General features: G+C 38.4%; 1 protein-coding gene across 9 annotated transcripts; it reads right to left on the reverse strand.

Annotated features, from left to right (window-relative positions):
• Positions 1-576: 576 nt before the first annotated feature.
• Positions 577-8,165, reverse strand: LOC113335620 (protein MAIN-LIKE 1-like). 9 transcript variants are annotated; one of them, XM_026581645.1, is made up of 9 exons: positions 7,870-8,165; positions 7,046-7,484; positions 5,906-6,645; positions 5,590-5,799; positions 4,742-5,497; positions 3,001-3,117; positions 1,936-1,987; positions 1,093-1,594; positions 577-876 (listed from the first exon to the last, which is right to left on the reverse strand). In XM_026581645.1, the coding sequence occupies exons 5-8, from the start codon at positions 4,874-4,876 to the stop codon at positions 1,110-1,112; spliced, it is 789 nt and encodes a 262-aa protein (XP_026437430.1). In that variant the 5' UTR covers positions 4,877-5,497; positions 5,590-5,799; positions 5,906-6,645; positions 7,046-7,484; positions 7,870-8,165; the 3' UTR covers positions 577-876; positions 1,093-1,109. The 9 variants fall into 9 exon arrangements, with proteins under 9 accessions (XP_026437430.1, XP_026437429.1, XP_026437431.1 ...); XM_026581646.1 differs by lacking the exon at positions 577-876 and having other exon boundaries at positions 1,178-1,305; positions 1,421-1,594; XM_026581644.1 differs by having other exon boundaries at positions 577-1,594.
• Positions 8,166-16,630: the final 8,465 nt, after the last annotated feature.

The following is a 16,630-nucleotide window of genomic DNA, read 5'->3' on the forward strand; positions in this document are numbered from 1 at the left end:
ATATACCGTCTCACCTTTGTGACCCCACGCTAGTTGCTTAAGAAATCCAAAAGGGTTGTTGGGTTGAAACTGTTTGGCACCCGGGTTGGGTATGGATAAATGGCTGCTAACATGAAGAAAACAAACAAGACCACGTTTAACACCAGAACAGAAGGAAAAGTAGTTTTGTGGTTTGCCATTGCAAGAGGAAACTTTGTACTGTTGCTGTTTCGTTATACTTTGGGCGTTAATGCCTATATATAGAACGAATGGGACTCGATGATCTCAATTATTTAATCATGAATTTCCATTAATGGAAAACTATGTTATTTCCAATAGTGGATCAAGTTGAGACCAAAAGAGTCTTACTTGGTATAACAATAATGTTTGGTGTAAAGAAAAAGCAAATTAAAGGGCATCTAGCGGGAAATGTGTGGAAGGAAATATGACAAGGCAAACCTTTCCAGTGTAGCGTACTAGTCTAGTACACTGGAATTCTTCTGCTCTTCTTTCTATTGAGTGATACTGATGGAGTTTAGACCAGACCAATTCAAGAAACATGTCCAGTAGGTTATATCCACTCAGGAAAACAGGCCATACGACATATCGGATATCATTAAAAATATAGGAAAAGCTTTTGTCCTTGTACAATGTTAAGAAAAAATGTGATAACGGACTTGGTGACAACGTTTACCATTTTGCCACATGATCAACAAACAAAATACAAGGACTCAAAAGAGTTACAATTTCGGTATTACGAAAGTACAGATCAGCTCATACATGTTGAAAGAGAGTCATGGACTTCTCAGTATCATCAGGTGCTTTGATACAACAAACTGTAAACTGCAACTTCAACTGTGTCGCCAAAAACTTCGTCCATCTGATGCTGACTTCCCGCTAGTTAGATGCATACAAAAAACAGGAGCACTATAACTATCTAGTCACTGTTGATAGAGATAAAGAGGGTATGTTTTTCCTATAGGCTAATACACCTCATACAAGTCGATCATATTAATCTTAAGATATACCACCGGTGACTAAATTGTAAGTAGGTTGCTGGAGTTAACACACAAAACACTACGAACAATCACCAATAGAATCTCCGTAACTTACAGGTCTGAAGCAGCCTATCAGTCTCCAAGTGATGCGTGGGTTCCAGGAAACTTCCATGAAGGCTTCATTGTAGTGGAAAACTCAGCCCCATACTCTAATGCTCCTTTGAGCCGTTTAACCCTGTTAACAAGTACTTCCAAATTCATAATGGACGACTCTATCATGTCAGAGAGTGTTGAGTCGGTCTCAGTTTTTCTCATTTTCTTCGAGGACCTGCAAGAATTATACTTATCTCTCGGAGGCCGAGTTTTTCTTGCTGAAACTGATTCACACGTATCACCATGGATACTTGAAATACTAGAGGATAGAGTGGATTTATCGACATTACCATTGTTCATGTTTGCCGTGCCAGTCTTCTGTCTGCTCAGCAAATCAGCTGAAGGCTTAATCAGAATTTCTCTACCAGAAGAATCCAATGATAATCCTGGAGAAAACGAGCTAGCAGAACAAAACGTCGACGGAGATGGCTCTCCTGTACCAACGTTGTTGTTTCTGATTTTACCTACATCCGATAATAAAAATAAAACATCATTGTTGTTTCAGATGCAACTAAAAAAAATAAATTCAGTATAAAATTCTGAAATAAATTTTACTTCGAAAGAAAAGGTAAACTTATTTCGAGTACCCACTCGAGATAAAATTTATTTTAATCACAGCAAGCCATTTAAAATGAAATCCATTTCACTTATCGCGAAACCCAAATTTTAGGTAAGGAAAAAGGGAATTTTTCAAAGCCGTGTACATTCCATAACCAGGAAAAGAAGCAAATAACAGTATGTGCTTCGTAACATAATCTGAAAAGTACACAACTAACAGATGATATCAAGCAAAACCGAACGATACCTGGACTCTTAGGTTGTATCAAGCAAACACAGGGTTCAGAAGTCTCGCCTACCTACAAGCACCAAATTTAGATGATAAAGTATTACTAGTAGATGAGGCAGTCAGGCACATGCAGTCTATGTGGCTTACTGCATACATTCATCAGCCACCTACAGAATTCAGTATTTTCAGCAACAGGTATTTCCATTTACAAATATGCTTTACGGAACGAGAATATAAACACCACCAAAAGCGACAAACACAATATGTGGACCTCCTGTTAGTCTTGGAGGGGTTGGTTTTTTTCGTTGTTTTATTCTCGGTTCGTCAAGAATCGTCATTTATAAATGTAGACAACAAAGTTTAAAAGAATGCACTAATCACGGAGATAAATTGAGATTAATACAGTCCACCAAAAACATAAATTCTATTTGGTACAAAAAACACTCCAGGATATTGCACATTCTACTCAGCGTCATTTTTGCACTTCTGACAGTTGCATCCTTAAATAATTACCTGAAACAGCAATAGATTGTCCTCCCGGAGAAACAAAAAATTTGGCCCAGAAATCACACAGCAATACATATGCATGCATGTAATGTATAGGGAGAGACATTGCACCACTAATATTTGAGAGGGTCCATGCTAGATGGACCAATGGCTCATCGTTGGTGGTGTGTTACGCTCATCATACAGATTATCATATCCGTAAATGTTTACCATCTGTTTCAGGCTTGTGATACTTACTGACTTTTTCAGTCAGATAGAAGAAATTGGCAAATCAATGTATGTGAAAATTAGCACTTGGCTTGTCCCTGTTTGGTAGTCTGGGATCCCCATTAGGTTTAAAATGCATATGCTTCAACAGTGATGCAATACATAGTTAGATACAAGGTAACACCACATACGTGTTTTGAGGGAAGGAGGACACTTAGAAGCCATCTTTGATTGTAACGGTAAAATGGAGAATTAGTGGTGAAATGTGTATGTCAACGAAATATAGAAAGGTTTATTTGATAATTAACACAGAAGCAGTACTATTTATTTGGAGTATATAGAGTAATAATGAACTGCAGAAGAAATCACCTTCGGGATGGGCACAGTCCGACCTAGCTCTGGTGTCCAATCGAGGGATGGGCGTAATTCTTTGCCAGGGACTATATAAGATCCTCCTTCGCCCATGGGAGATCTCGGAAACTGAACCTGAAAGCATAACCAACCAGAGAAACATAAACCAGCCATCAGCATTTAAGTTGAGAAAGCTTCAATTCTGAATGAACTCTATTACAAGTTGTCAACAAGGAAACTTGAAGTATGAACGTAACCCACTGAGATTGACAACAATTTTATTTTTATATATGTCATAAATCTGTCAGTCCCCAACATAAAAATATAAATTTTCTGAATAATCCTAAACAAGGAAAGCCAGCATAGAACAACTTATAGATTTGCATTAATCATGTGACTAGATATGTGGACGGAGCAGATTGAAAGGAAATACCATGTTTGACAGCACTTAGTTACGGCATACCAATTGCATTAGTCAAAATCAATGACACCCACCCTAGAATCCTAGCTAAGCATGGTGCACAATAAAGCACCCAACCCTCTATGTTCTCAAACATATACGCCCAGTGTCTCCACACCCTAGATTCCCAGGCGAGCAGACCGATTTGAGATTCATGGAAGAAAAAAAAAAGGTCATAGAACAGACACAATAAGGTAATGGAGAGAGTTGTCTTGATAAAGAAAACTGATAAAAATCTTAGAGAAGTTAAGAAGTCAATATTAGCATATAACGTTGACATCAATTCATTGTAAGAATAATTTCATGTGATAAAAAAATATAGATATCAGAAGATTGCTAGAACTCATACATCCCTCCCTATTCTATATGGCTTTTTCTTTTATTTCATTTTATCCTTCTTACATCTAAGGCCCGGCTACGTAGAGGCATACTAATAAATAAACTTCTGTTTACAAGTTCCAAAAGAGCAGCATCCTGTCATTTCTAAGTGACAGGTAAACAGCTAAGTTACAGCATAGCACATCACAACAAAAGCTTTAGATGGCAAGACATGCAAAAATAAAATAAATAAATAAAGAAGCTTCTTTATAATTCCATCTGTTAAAATTTGACAAAAAAAGAACAGCGAAGGAACCACTATATGATATAAACTATTGCAAATTCAATCTATTCCCTTTTGAAACTAAGGAAACACAATGGTCACCGTGGATCAGCTCAGAAATATGTGCTACCGCTGCAGAACAGGAATGCCTAGTACAAAATATTCGTGAGCAGCAAGCGAAAACAATAGGAATGCCAAATTTTCAGTTATGATGTCCAGGATGTGTTGCCACATATATATAATCAATAGGAATGCCAAATTTTCCCCCATCCTAAGAACCTCAAAATTTCAGTTTTACTAGTTCAGTACATATCAACCAGAAGAATCGAAAGAATGGAGTACACACTAACTAGTATATCATCTGATTCTGAACTACCTGAACCGGACTCGGGCTATCAACTCCATATTTAGCCTTTTATCCTGATCTCAACCTAGCTTAGCTTTCTAAAGTTTGACTAATCCTAACTCTCCCAATCTTGGATCGAAGAGCAGTAGGACAGAAGCATTGATAAACATGTAGGCTAACTGAGAGGAAAAAGAAACAAACAAAAAATGGGCATGCTGGTGGTAATGCCAGAATGAACCTTTTCTTGAAGAGAATGATTATCTAAAAGTCAACGAAACCACAGGGAAGAAAAAAGAGGTCATCCCAAGACGAATATACTGAATGAACTTTAAGGGTATATAAATATTTGCACCTGTACAATTTCATCCCCAGTATTCTGATCTGCATCTCCAGCTTGCGCCACTGGCTGACCAATCGGTCCCATATTAACGTCTCCACTTTCATCTGCATCTTTGGCTTGCACCACTTGCTCATCATCGGGTTCCATATCAATGTCTCTACCTTCATTTGCATCTTTGGCTTGCACCACTTGCTCATTAACGGGTTACATATCAACATCTCTACCTTCATTTGCATCTTTGGCTGGCACCACTTGCTCATTAACGGGTTCCATATCAACGTCTCTACCTTCATTTGAATCTTTGGCTTGCCCCACTTGCTCATCCACTGGCCTACCAATGGATAGCAGTGACTCAGATTGACCAACAAATTGAGAAAACAAAGGTCAATCTTCCGATAGCGACGTAGAAGGTTGATCTTCCAATGGCGGCGTAGAAGGTTGATCTTCCGATGGCGGCGTAGAAGGTTGATCTTCGGGTTGCGGCAATTGATTCCACAGGTCCAACACCACTTTATAACTGGCAGCGTTCTTTTTTGGTTCTTTTAGTAAATTTTTATCCAAAGCTTTGCGATCACTAACAGGTTTCAAGACAATTAGATTACCCAAATCACTAAAAGCTACCGATCTGAATTGCCGATCAGATAAATCCGGCCGGTGGTAGCACATTAAGTGGAAGCAGATCAACGGTATTCTGCGAGCTTCCGTTATTTGATAATTTTTGCCATAGTTTATTGGAACCGTGAGAGATTCATACGGTTTCCATCTCACCTGCAATGGAAACACAAGTATTACAATTAAATTTCTGCATACATATGTAACAATTTATACCAAAAAACTAGTGAATAAAATGATATTCTTACATCATTCAGCTCTACTCTACTCAGTATCTTTAGAAATTTTGAAAGTAGACCAGGGGTATTAAGCTTTGTACCCGTGAGACGCATCCAATCTAACATAAGAGGGAATGTCTTTGAAATTTCAAAAGGTTTGGTTCCCTCAACATCCAACGAATTAGAAGGCCACTTAGAAACAGCGGCAAGAAGTCTGGGAATCCGCCCCAAAAAGAAAAGCTGCAAATAGAATTACAAAGAAAATGAAGCGGGACCATATCCTCGAGTAAAAAGATACATAATAAAATTACGAACTAAATCAAGGATTTAAATAAACGTAACTTACCTCAAGTGGGTATAACAGGCCCTGAAATGTTTTTGTTTCAGGCTCTATCCGCCCGAGTTTGCGAATTGTATTAACATACGAAGCAGCACCCCATGCATAATCTTGGATGGTCGACACATCTTCAAGTAACGGCAAATATTTATGTGAGACGACACCTACTTCTATTTCGGGGATCATATAATGGTAGATAAGGAAAAGCATGTATGCTCTCACATGCTCCTTCCAAAATTCATCACCTATCTTATTCCCTTTATTTTTAAAATGTTTCACCAACCAACAAACTTTAACTCCTCTTTTCCGGCTTGGACCTCTGTTGTCTTTCGTGACTAAGCCGTCATTCAGTATTTCAACTCGTGTGTCTTCTGGAAAAGCATCGCCAAATAATCTAGCAAAAAGTTCATCCACATTCTCCGCTGGAGGGGCAAATACTGGTTTGCCACTAATTGGCAAACCAGTGATGAAAAAATGATCTTGAAGCCCGTAAAAAATGCTAACCTCGTCGTTTATCTTGAATACACCATCTTTGTCATAGAAATTGAGAATTGTGTTTGCCAACAAATAAGAACTATTCTCTGAATGATCTTTGAGAGCCTTAAAACACTCGAGGGACAGTGGTGCATGACTGATGGGCTCGGTGGCCATTCTTTCAAACTTCTAAAGTGTTGTGTACTACTATTAAGGCTGTACCGATTTAGCATCATTTCTTTGTCCCTTCAGTGGCTTTTGAGTATTGCATATTTCTATTCGAAGGAAATTCAATTAAATTCCAAAAGCAACAAACTACAAAAGAAATTTTAAGCATTCACTTTCTGACAAAACAGAAACCAAGAATCAAGAAACTACAAAAGAGAATTTAAGCATTCACTTTCTGACAAACCAACAAACTACAATGCATATTGGTTATTATTGAGGGGTTTGGTCAAACACAATTCCTCAAAGACAATTTCGAAGACTGAATTTAAAGGCCGAGATGAAATGATACTTAGACATTTTGCTCAAACACATTCAAAAGACTGAATAAAAGTATATTAATTCAGAGCAGTTAACCAATCAATTGTGTGAGTACTGTAATAAACCTAACAACATGAAGATGAGAAGCAATGCATCTCTCAATACCAACTAAGCGATATATGAACTTACACTAATTTCAGTACACAGATCTGTGTCTCTGGCTTCTCTGAGTTCAACTGACGTATCTTTTCACCAACTGTGCAATATGTAATCTTGTCTTCCGCCTATGAACATACCGAAGTTAACTGTTAGAACCGTTTTAGCACATAATAACCAGATATTTACACAAAAACAGTACCATTGACTCAAACCGAAAACACTGGAATCATGGGATCTAACATCCTCCCATGAATATACAAATACTTGCTTAGTTAGACTCCCTATCCAGCAAAAGCGTATACTAGAACAACTAGATCAAAAAAAATAATTTTGCTTCAAGGGAACAAGTCAAGGTGAACTGCTTATCAACGATGACCACCGGAAATGAATATTGGTTTCTCCAATCCGTTTAAAGAACAATTGAAACGTAAGCATCCTTGATAGAACGAGTCAGCTAGGAACTAAGATCCTGCAGACCAGATTAAGAAGCCTACAAGATTAATATGTGATGGCAAAGTAATCAACAACTAGTTCAGTAGCAATGCAAGCGTTCACTTCACCGATGAAATCTCCTAAACCAGACATAGTTATAATCAACTAAAATGCATTGTTTCAAGACAAAACCGACCTACAAAACAATCTTATTATACTATAGCATCTCCATTGTTCAACAAATTCATACTAGAGTATATGCTCGAATTACCGAAAACAACCACAACCCATGATGAGTTTTCTCCAGATTAGAGTTTTACCAATAAAAATCTCAATTTACTAAACGGTACAAAACCCTAACTTACAAAAAGGAACGAACTTAATAGATAAATTGGAATTTCTGAGCATTTGGGTTTTTTTACCTTGAAGAGAAACTGTTAAGTTAAGAACTTGTTTAGCAACAGAGACAACTTCAGGACCAATTCTATCACCAGGAAGCTTAGCAGAGTAATGTTGTAACTTTTTTCAGCGTGACATTTAGGATCCGATGAAGAAGATGAAAAAGAACGATCAGAAGAATTATGGTTTGAAGGGGTATTTTTCTTCTTCTTCTTCTTCTCCTGAGTGTCAATGTATTTGAGGGAATCAAGAAGGGAGGCGGAATTCTCATAGTTATTTGAAAAACGAGTTGAAACGGGTAAGAGAATAGAGTTTTTGGTCTTATCTGATTCATTTTAAGAATTGAAAAATAACATCCATCTTTTTTAATTAAATTTATTATATTAAGGTATCAATCTGCGAGGTTTTCCCGGGTAGTGGGTTGCACGGACGCTCCATTTTTTAAGTTTGACTCGCGTCCGACACGGGACGGTGTGGGATGCTGACACGACACGTGTCCGACGCATTAATTTGCGTGTCTTGCGTGCGTCTGGTTTGGACACACCTATTACCCGGTTTGACGCATTTTTTTTCATTTCCAGTTAAACTTTTTCGTTTAGTTTTACTATTATTAATTAAATAAAGAAAGACAAACATTTAGATCAATCATTTAGGTCTTTATTAGGGTTTTGTTATTCAAAATGACAACATGTATACCCTTAGAGCATCTCCAATGGTGTCTCGGTATATATCCTATGTGGAAACCTAAAAATTAGGTTTTAATAAACATTATGCATGGGTAGAATCCTATATTGATGAGCATCTCCAGTGGTAGATGTATGTATATCTATTTTAATGCAAGTGTCATTTAGTTATAGGTTATTTAATTTAAAATGTGGGCCAAAATAATTTTAAACAGAAAAATGTATGACGTGGACATGGATTGGAGTATCTAAATTTAGACATTCTCATCCAAACTCAAACTGCCAACTCATGCTAACTTTTGACTATCCAACTACCATTGGAGAGAGTTTTTTATGTTAAAGTATCTAAAATCCTATGTGGCACCAATGTTTTTAGAGACCCAAACTCTATCGGAGATGCTCTTAGTTAGGCATGTATTAATCTAATAATGCATTTTTATTGTGACATGTGTTCAATAGTGATTGATTGTTTGACCTTCGACGTGTATAAACAAACAGTATCTTCTTTTCTTTTCAAATTTATACACATGTAGCTGATGTGATTGTAGATAGTGATAAAAGTGGTTCGATTCTCAGACTTGCGAAGGATAAAATATAGACTTAAATTCTAAACAAAAATAGAAAACTCAAACAAAGATGATGTTGTTATCAATATTAAAAGAACACTGAGGCTAAGATTCCAATATTTTCCAAGTTCAAAGTGATTTAAATCCAATATTTATATTTATCCAATTTTTTCGTTTAATTTGATTCTAAGATGTTGCAACAAGTAGATTTTTAAAATAACAAGTGTAAATCAAAAGCATGAGATATCAAAAACCTAAGTCCAAGCATATACCATCAATGGAAATCACAATTGTTGAATAAAAATCATTAAAACAATTCTCAAACAAGGCAAATAATCATATAAATAATTGTAATAAATAAGATAAATAGAAAATACCACTCTTTATTGGAAAAATAGCTTCCTCTATCGCCTCAGCAATGGGGTTTAGCTCCTTGTATTAATCATGATCTCAAAATATGTATTTATGGCTCAAAAGATGATTAAAAGGATGAAAAGTAATAAAACAGACTCTTTGCAACGTCAGGACGGCGTTACAAATAAACTGTTACAATGGACTGACTGTTACAGAAACGATAGAAGCGAAGTGCTGTAGAACAACGACAGTGTTCTGCGACAGTTGGGCGTGGGTTGATGTTCTTCGTGTTCTTCAGCAGCACCAGCAGAACAGCTTTCCTGCAACTCGTGATTTTTGCTCTCTGTTCTCTTCTAAACCTCTCCTAAAGTTCCCTTCTTCCTCTCTGCCTCGAAACCAACCTATTTATACCTCACAGGCTCCCAAGTAAACCCTAACAACTCGAGTTTATCTTCATTCTTCTTTCACATAAAGTTTTCTCTTTTTATTTTTTACGCCTCTCTGTTTTGCTTCTACCGAGAATTGCTGCCTATTTTTCCGAATCTGTGACACATACCAATCCTGTTTTGGTGTATCACTGAATCCCAATCCATCTCTACGTCAAACTCCGACTAAAACTAAGCCCAATCATCAACAGAACCCAATAAACTTCCGACGCCTATGTTTGCTTCTACCGGCTTCTCTAGCCCAATTCGCTCGGTCCAATCACTTGTAGCAACCCTGTTGTGCTCTAACATGTCCACACCGAAGAAAATCCGAGGTTGAATCTCCTTAAATCGTCCCAAGAATGCGAACTCTAATATGAGTCACGTCTGCCACAATTTGCCGCCATTTTCAAAATTCAAAAGGTGAAGGTGACCTCCCCATAGTAATTAGGTTACCCCCTATCCAGGGTGCTGGGGTTCGCATAACACTTGTCCCTTGGATGCCTTTAGTAATTTTTTTGGGATGTTTTCAACACTTTTTCAGGGTTCCTCCGGGGTATTTCTGGGGTGTCTCTGGCATACTTCTGGGGTGCTTCTGGTACGTTATCTACGGAGGTTAAATGCCACATTTTGAGCCAATTTCGCCGCAAAAGCTTATTTCTCCAAAAACACCTACAAAGACATAAAATAACCAAATAAGTACAAAATCGAGCACTAACAATATATACAATTGGGACAAATTAGACACATAAATGCGTCTATCAAATACCCCAAACTTATTATTTGCTAGTCCCGAGCAAATCAAAATAAAAATAAAATCCTAACTCACTGACGCAGGCATCGTCGATTGCATTTAGCGTATGCAATAAGCCTTTAAACCCCTAGGTGGCCCTAGTGGCCGAGTTATAGTCTCGGGAGGGCTTACCAGAGGTATACCCACAAAACCTTTATACTCCAGACCCTAGCTATCTACGCAGAACCTTGGAAAGCACTAAAGAATCTCCTTGGTTGGCATACTTATTGACTACAGGAAGTACCCTGATGCGAAATTCCAATTGTTGTACACGAGTTTGCACTCAAGCATACTAAAATTCATATAAAGTGACAGAGCTCTACTCAGATAGTTGCACTATGGACATCAATATTCGGAGTCAAACCAATCACATGGATAGATTAAGAGATGGATATAGAAAAAATAGATGGTTTTGATGTTTACTAAGTGAACGGCGTTTCCCATATCTGTCTGAAGGCCTCCGCCAAAATGAACCTATCCTAATGGATTGAGATACTAGTCTGACTAATATCAACACAACTGGCATATACAAGGGAACCAGTGATTGATAATCCTAACTCTAGGTCAACACAGCTGGCATATACAAGGGTACCAGTGGTCGACTTTATTGAATTTATTTTTTGGTCAAATGGTCTGGTCTCATTTTTTTTTCAACTTTTTTTTTCATGGTATCTCAATCACTCTAATTCACCCTAGCATTGGTAACAACTTGAATCGTGAGCCCCACCTAATCACTTAGAGATAACATAGTTTAAAAACAAAATAAAATAAAAATAGAAGTGAAAAGGACTCAACGAGATATGGTGAAACTATCATGTTATTTCTAACACCTGAGCTCTGTGCTTTTATGAATAGACTCTTCTAGATGTTTCCATCTAATCAGATTGGTTCCTCAACTCCTACAACCAAAATGCTTCCATCCACTTAGGTTGGTTAGTGCTATCCTTAATATGCATAAATTTCTAGGCTCTGGAGTTTATTTAAAACAAAAAGTTTCTACCCCACCCCCAAACTTAAATCTAACATTGTCCTCAATGTTTCGAATGAAAGAACAGTACCAAAAATATAAGTAACATGAGGAAATAGTAAAGAGAGAGTTCGGAAAGATAGTACCTGGGTGAAGTGAAACCAAAAACTGACAAAAATATTATACAACATACAAATCGCCTCGATGGTCAATCAAGGGTAAACAGGGTCCTCCAGAGGGACCTCCTCAACATCACCTGTAGGAAAAGGCTCTAAAAAGGGCTTCAATCTCTGACCGTTAACCTTTGAAGAACTAGTACCATCTGATGTCTCAATCTCAATAGCGCCATGAGGAAAAACAGTACGGACCACAAAAGGACCGGTCCACCGAGAGCGCAGTTTCCCGGGGAATAGATGCAAACGAGTGTCATACAGAAGAACTTTTTGACCTGGAGAAAATGACTTCCGTAAAATATTCTTATCATGCACAAGTTTCATTTTGTTCTTATACTCCTTAGCACTATCGTATGCATCTCTACGAATCTCGTCCAACTCATTGAGCTGGAGCTTTCTGTGAGCTCCTGCCTTGTCAAGTGAAAAGTTTAACTGCTTAATAGCCCAATAGGCTCTATGCTCTAACTCAACAGGCAAGTGACATGCCTTGCCAAATACTAAACGGTAGGGTGACATTCCAATGGGTGTCTTAAACGCGGTACGGTAAGCCCATAAGGCATCAGTAAGCCTCGACGACCATCTTTCCTATTAGGATTAACTGTTTTCTCTAAAATACGCTTAATTTCCCTATTGGAAACCTCTACCTGACCACTAGTCTGTGGGTGATACGGGGTAGCTACTTTGTGGGTAATACCATATTGTTTCATTAACAGAGCAAACGGTCTATTACAAAAGTGTGAACCCCCATCACTAATTATAGCTCGCGGTGTACCAAAACGTGTAAGTATATTCTCTTTCAAAAACTTAATTACGACCCTATGGTCATTTGTTTTACACGGAACCGCCTCAACCCACTTAGACACATAGTCTACAGCGACAAGTATGTAAAGATAACCTAAAGAATTAGGAAATGGACCCATAAAATCAATGCCCCACACATCAAAGACCTCAATCACTAAAATAGGGTTCAAAGGCATATTTCTACGGGAAATGGTTCCTAACCTCTGGCAACGATCACAAGAAACACAGTGACTATGGGAGTCTTTAAACAGTGAAGGCCAGTAAAATCCACACTGCAATATCTTAGCAGCAGTCTTCTTAGCACTAAAATGACCCCCACAAGCATGTTCATGACAAAAGGAGAGAATACTGGACTGGTCACTCTCAGGTACACATCTCCTAATAATCTGGTCGGGACAATACTTAAACAAATAAGGATCGTCCCAAAAGAAATGCTTAACCTCGGCTAAAAACCTAGAACGATCTTGTTTACCCCAATGTTGAGGGGTACGGCCAGTAACAAGATAATTCACTATATTTGCATACCAAGGTGATTGGGAAACAGAGAACAATTGTTCGTCAGGAAAGCTATCCCTTATAGGAAGGGCATCACTAGGGGAACTAACAACTAACCTGGATAAGTGGTCTGCTACTACATTTTCAGCACCCTTTTTGTCTCTAATGTCTGGAGAAAATTCTTGTAACAATAGGATCCACCTAATCAATCTAGGTTTGGTGTCCTTCTTAGACAAAAGGTATTTCAAAGCAGCATGATCGGTATAGATTACGATCTTAGAACCTAATAGGTAGGATCTAAACTTATCCAAGGCAAACACGATGGCTAGCAGTTCCTTCTCGGTAGTTGTATAGTTCAATTGGGCATCATTCAGAGTTTTGCTAGCATAGTAAATCACATGAAGTAATTTGTCTACTCGTTGACCTAACACAACGCCTATAGCATAATCTGAAGCATCACACATAATCTCAAAGGGTAGGTTCCAGTTGGGTGCCTGGACTATGGGAGCGGTAGTGAGTAAATTTTTAAGCTTCTCAAAAGCCTCTAAACAAGCATCATCAAAGACAAACTTAACATCTTTTGCAAGCAAATTGCAAAGAGGTCTAGAAATCAAGCTAAAATCCTTAATGAATCGACGGTAAAAACCTGCATGCCCTAGGAATGACCTAATGTCTTTTACGGTTTTTGGGACCTGTAAAGTCTTAATAAGGTCAACTTTGGCTTTGTCTACCTCTATACCCTTTGAAGAAATGATGTGCCCTAAAACAATTCCTGATTTAACCATGAAATGGCATTTTTCCCAATTAAGCACTAAATTCTTTTCCTTACACCTAGTCAACACTAATGTCAAATGATGCAAGCACTCATCAAAAGATGAACCAAACACTGAAAAATCATCCATAAAGACCTCTAAAAACCGTTCTACCATATCAGAAAATATGCTCATCATACAACGCTGAAAAGTCGCAGGGGCATTACACAGCCCGAAAGGCATGCGTCTATACGCGAATGTACCAAAGGGACAGGTAAAAGTGGTTTTCTCTTGGTCTTCTGGGGCAATAACGATCTGATTATATCCGGAAAAGCCATCTAAAAAGCAATAGAAACTATATCCAGCTAATCTCTCTAGCATTTGGTCGATAAAAGGAAGGGGAAAGTGATCCTTCCTTGTGACCTTGTTCAATTTCCTATAGTCGATACAGACACGCCATCCCGTGGTCACTCGGGTTGGGATTAACTCATTATCCTCATTCTGGACTACAGTGATACCTGATTTCTTGGGAACAACCTGAACGGGGCTGACCCACTTACTGTCTGAAATTGGGTAGATAATACCCGCATCTAACAACTTAAGCACCTCTTTTCGAACTACTTCTTTCATGTTAGGGTTCAGTCGACGTTGCATCTCCCTAGACGGTTTGGAGTCTTCCTCTAAATGAATCTGATGCATACAAACGGTAGGACTAATACCCTTAATGTCTGCTATAGACCACCCTAAAGCTTCCTTATTATCTTGAAGTACTTTTACTAGCCTACTTTCCTGATCACTATCCAAGTCGGCAGCAATAATCACAGGTAAAGTCTCAGATGGGCCTAAGAACACATACTTCAGGTTATCTGGTAGTGGTTTGAGGTCCAACTTAGGGGGCTCTTCTAAGGAAGGAACTGAGGTAGTCTCAGAAGCTGGTAATGGTTCGAACCTAGCTTTCCATCTATCAGTGTCTAACACAGGGGTAGAATCTAATAGAGCATTCACTTGTTCAATGGTACTATCATCGTCAAAATCTAAACCAAAATGGGATAGACAACTCTCTAATGGGTCTTCAGACAAGATGTTTGGTAATGACTCCTGAACTAAGGATTCTATCATATTCACCTCTTAACACATGTGTCATCTAGCTCATAAGGTAGCTTACTGACATTAAAAATGTTCATTTCGATAGTCATATTACCAAAGGATAAATTCATCACACCATTTCGACAGTTTATGATCGCATTAGACGTAGCTAAGAATGGGCGACCTAAAATCACAGGTATCTGGTTCTCTGGGTCAGGGACAGGTTGGGTATCTAGGACCACGAAATCCACTGGATAAATAAACTTGTCGACCTCAATAAGAACATCCTCGATAACACCTCGAGGAATTTTGACAGACCTATCAGCTAACTGCAGTGTTATCTGAGTAGGTTTCATTTCACCAAGTCCTAGCTGTAAGTACACATGGTACGGCAGTAAGTTCACATTGGCTCCTAAGTCAAGTAAAGCTTTTTCTACCCGGTGTTTACCTATTGTACAAGCAATGGTTGGGGAACCTGGGTCTTTGTACTTTGGAGTGGTAGTGTTCTGAATGATTGAACTTACATGACTAGCTAAAAAGGCTTTCTTATGGACGCTAAGTTTTCGCTTTCGCGTACACATATCCTTAAGGAACTTGGCATAAGCAGGAATTTTCCTAATTGCATCTAATAAAGGAAGGTTTATGGTAACTTGCTTAAAAACCTCCAATATGTCATTAAAGTTCGATTCCTTCTTTGTTGATGCTAATAGCTGGGGAAATTGGGCTCTAGGCACAGAGTCAGACCTCTCAGGAACCGAATTGGCATCATCGGAAATTTTATTAGTCCCCTCAGTTAGTGGTCCTGAGGGATGAGATCCTGAGGGCTGAACTACAGTATGTTCACTATCGGGAATGGTTACCTGATTGTCTACTACTCTACCACTCCTAAGGGTTCTAATAACATTCAATTGATTCGATGGTTTTGCACCTACTTCATGAACTCCTCTATGGTTGGGGGTAGTCTGACTAGGGAGCCTTCCATTATCTCTCTCACTTAAGGTCTTAGCTATTTGGCCGACTTGAAGTTCTAGCTTAGCAAGGCTTTGAGCATTAGTTTGAAAGTTCTGCTTGGTTTCCTGTTGAAAACTAATTTGGCTCTGTGCTAACATATCCTGAGTTTTTTCTAACATCTTAATAGATTCCTCTAAGCTAGTCATTTTGTTTTCTGGGCCTGATGAATTCTTAGTGTAACCAAAACCTGGGGGAGCATTAGAATTACTAAACTGACCTTGACTCTGGCCCTTAGACCATGAAAGGTTCGGATGGTTTCTCCAACCAGGATTATAGGTTTCTGAATATGGGTCAAACTTCTGACAGTTATCATACCTAGTGTTATTATAGAGAGCATTGGCTTGCTCTTCATTATTATGGCCTTCCCAAAAAGGCTCCAATCTACCACTAGTGTGACCCACTTCTAAAGCTTCTAACCTTTTCGCTATAGCAGCAATTTTGGCATCTGATTCAAAGCTTCCTTCTACCCTATTAATGTTTCCTCTGCCTAGAAGAATTGTTTTCTGGGGTACCCTATTGATTTCCCATTGTTGGGTCTTTTCGGCGATTTCATGCAAATATGTCATCGCATCATCAACTGTTTGGTTTTCAAACCCACCTGTACACATGGACTCTACTGTAGTTGTGGTGGGATAATCTAAACCCTCATAAAGGATCTGAACTAACCTAACCTTTTCT

This window comes from Papaver somniferum, unplaced genomic scaffold (assembly GCF_003573695.1).
Source record: "Papaver somniferum cultivar HN1 unplaced genomic scaffold, ASM357369v1 unplaced-scaffold_15, whole genome shotgun sequence".
Taxonomy (NCBI): Eukaryota; Viridiplantae; Streptophyta; class Magnoliopsida; order Ranunculales; family Papaveraceae; genus Papaver; species Papaver somniferum.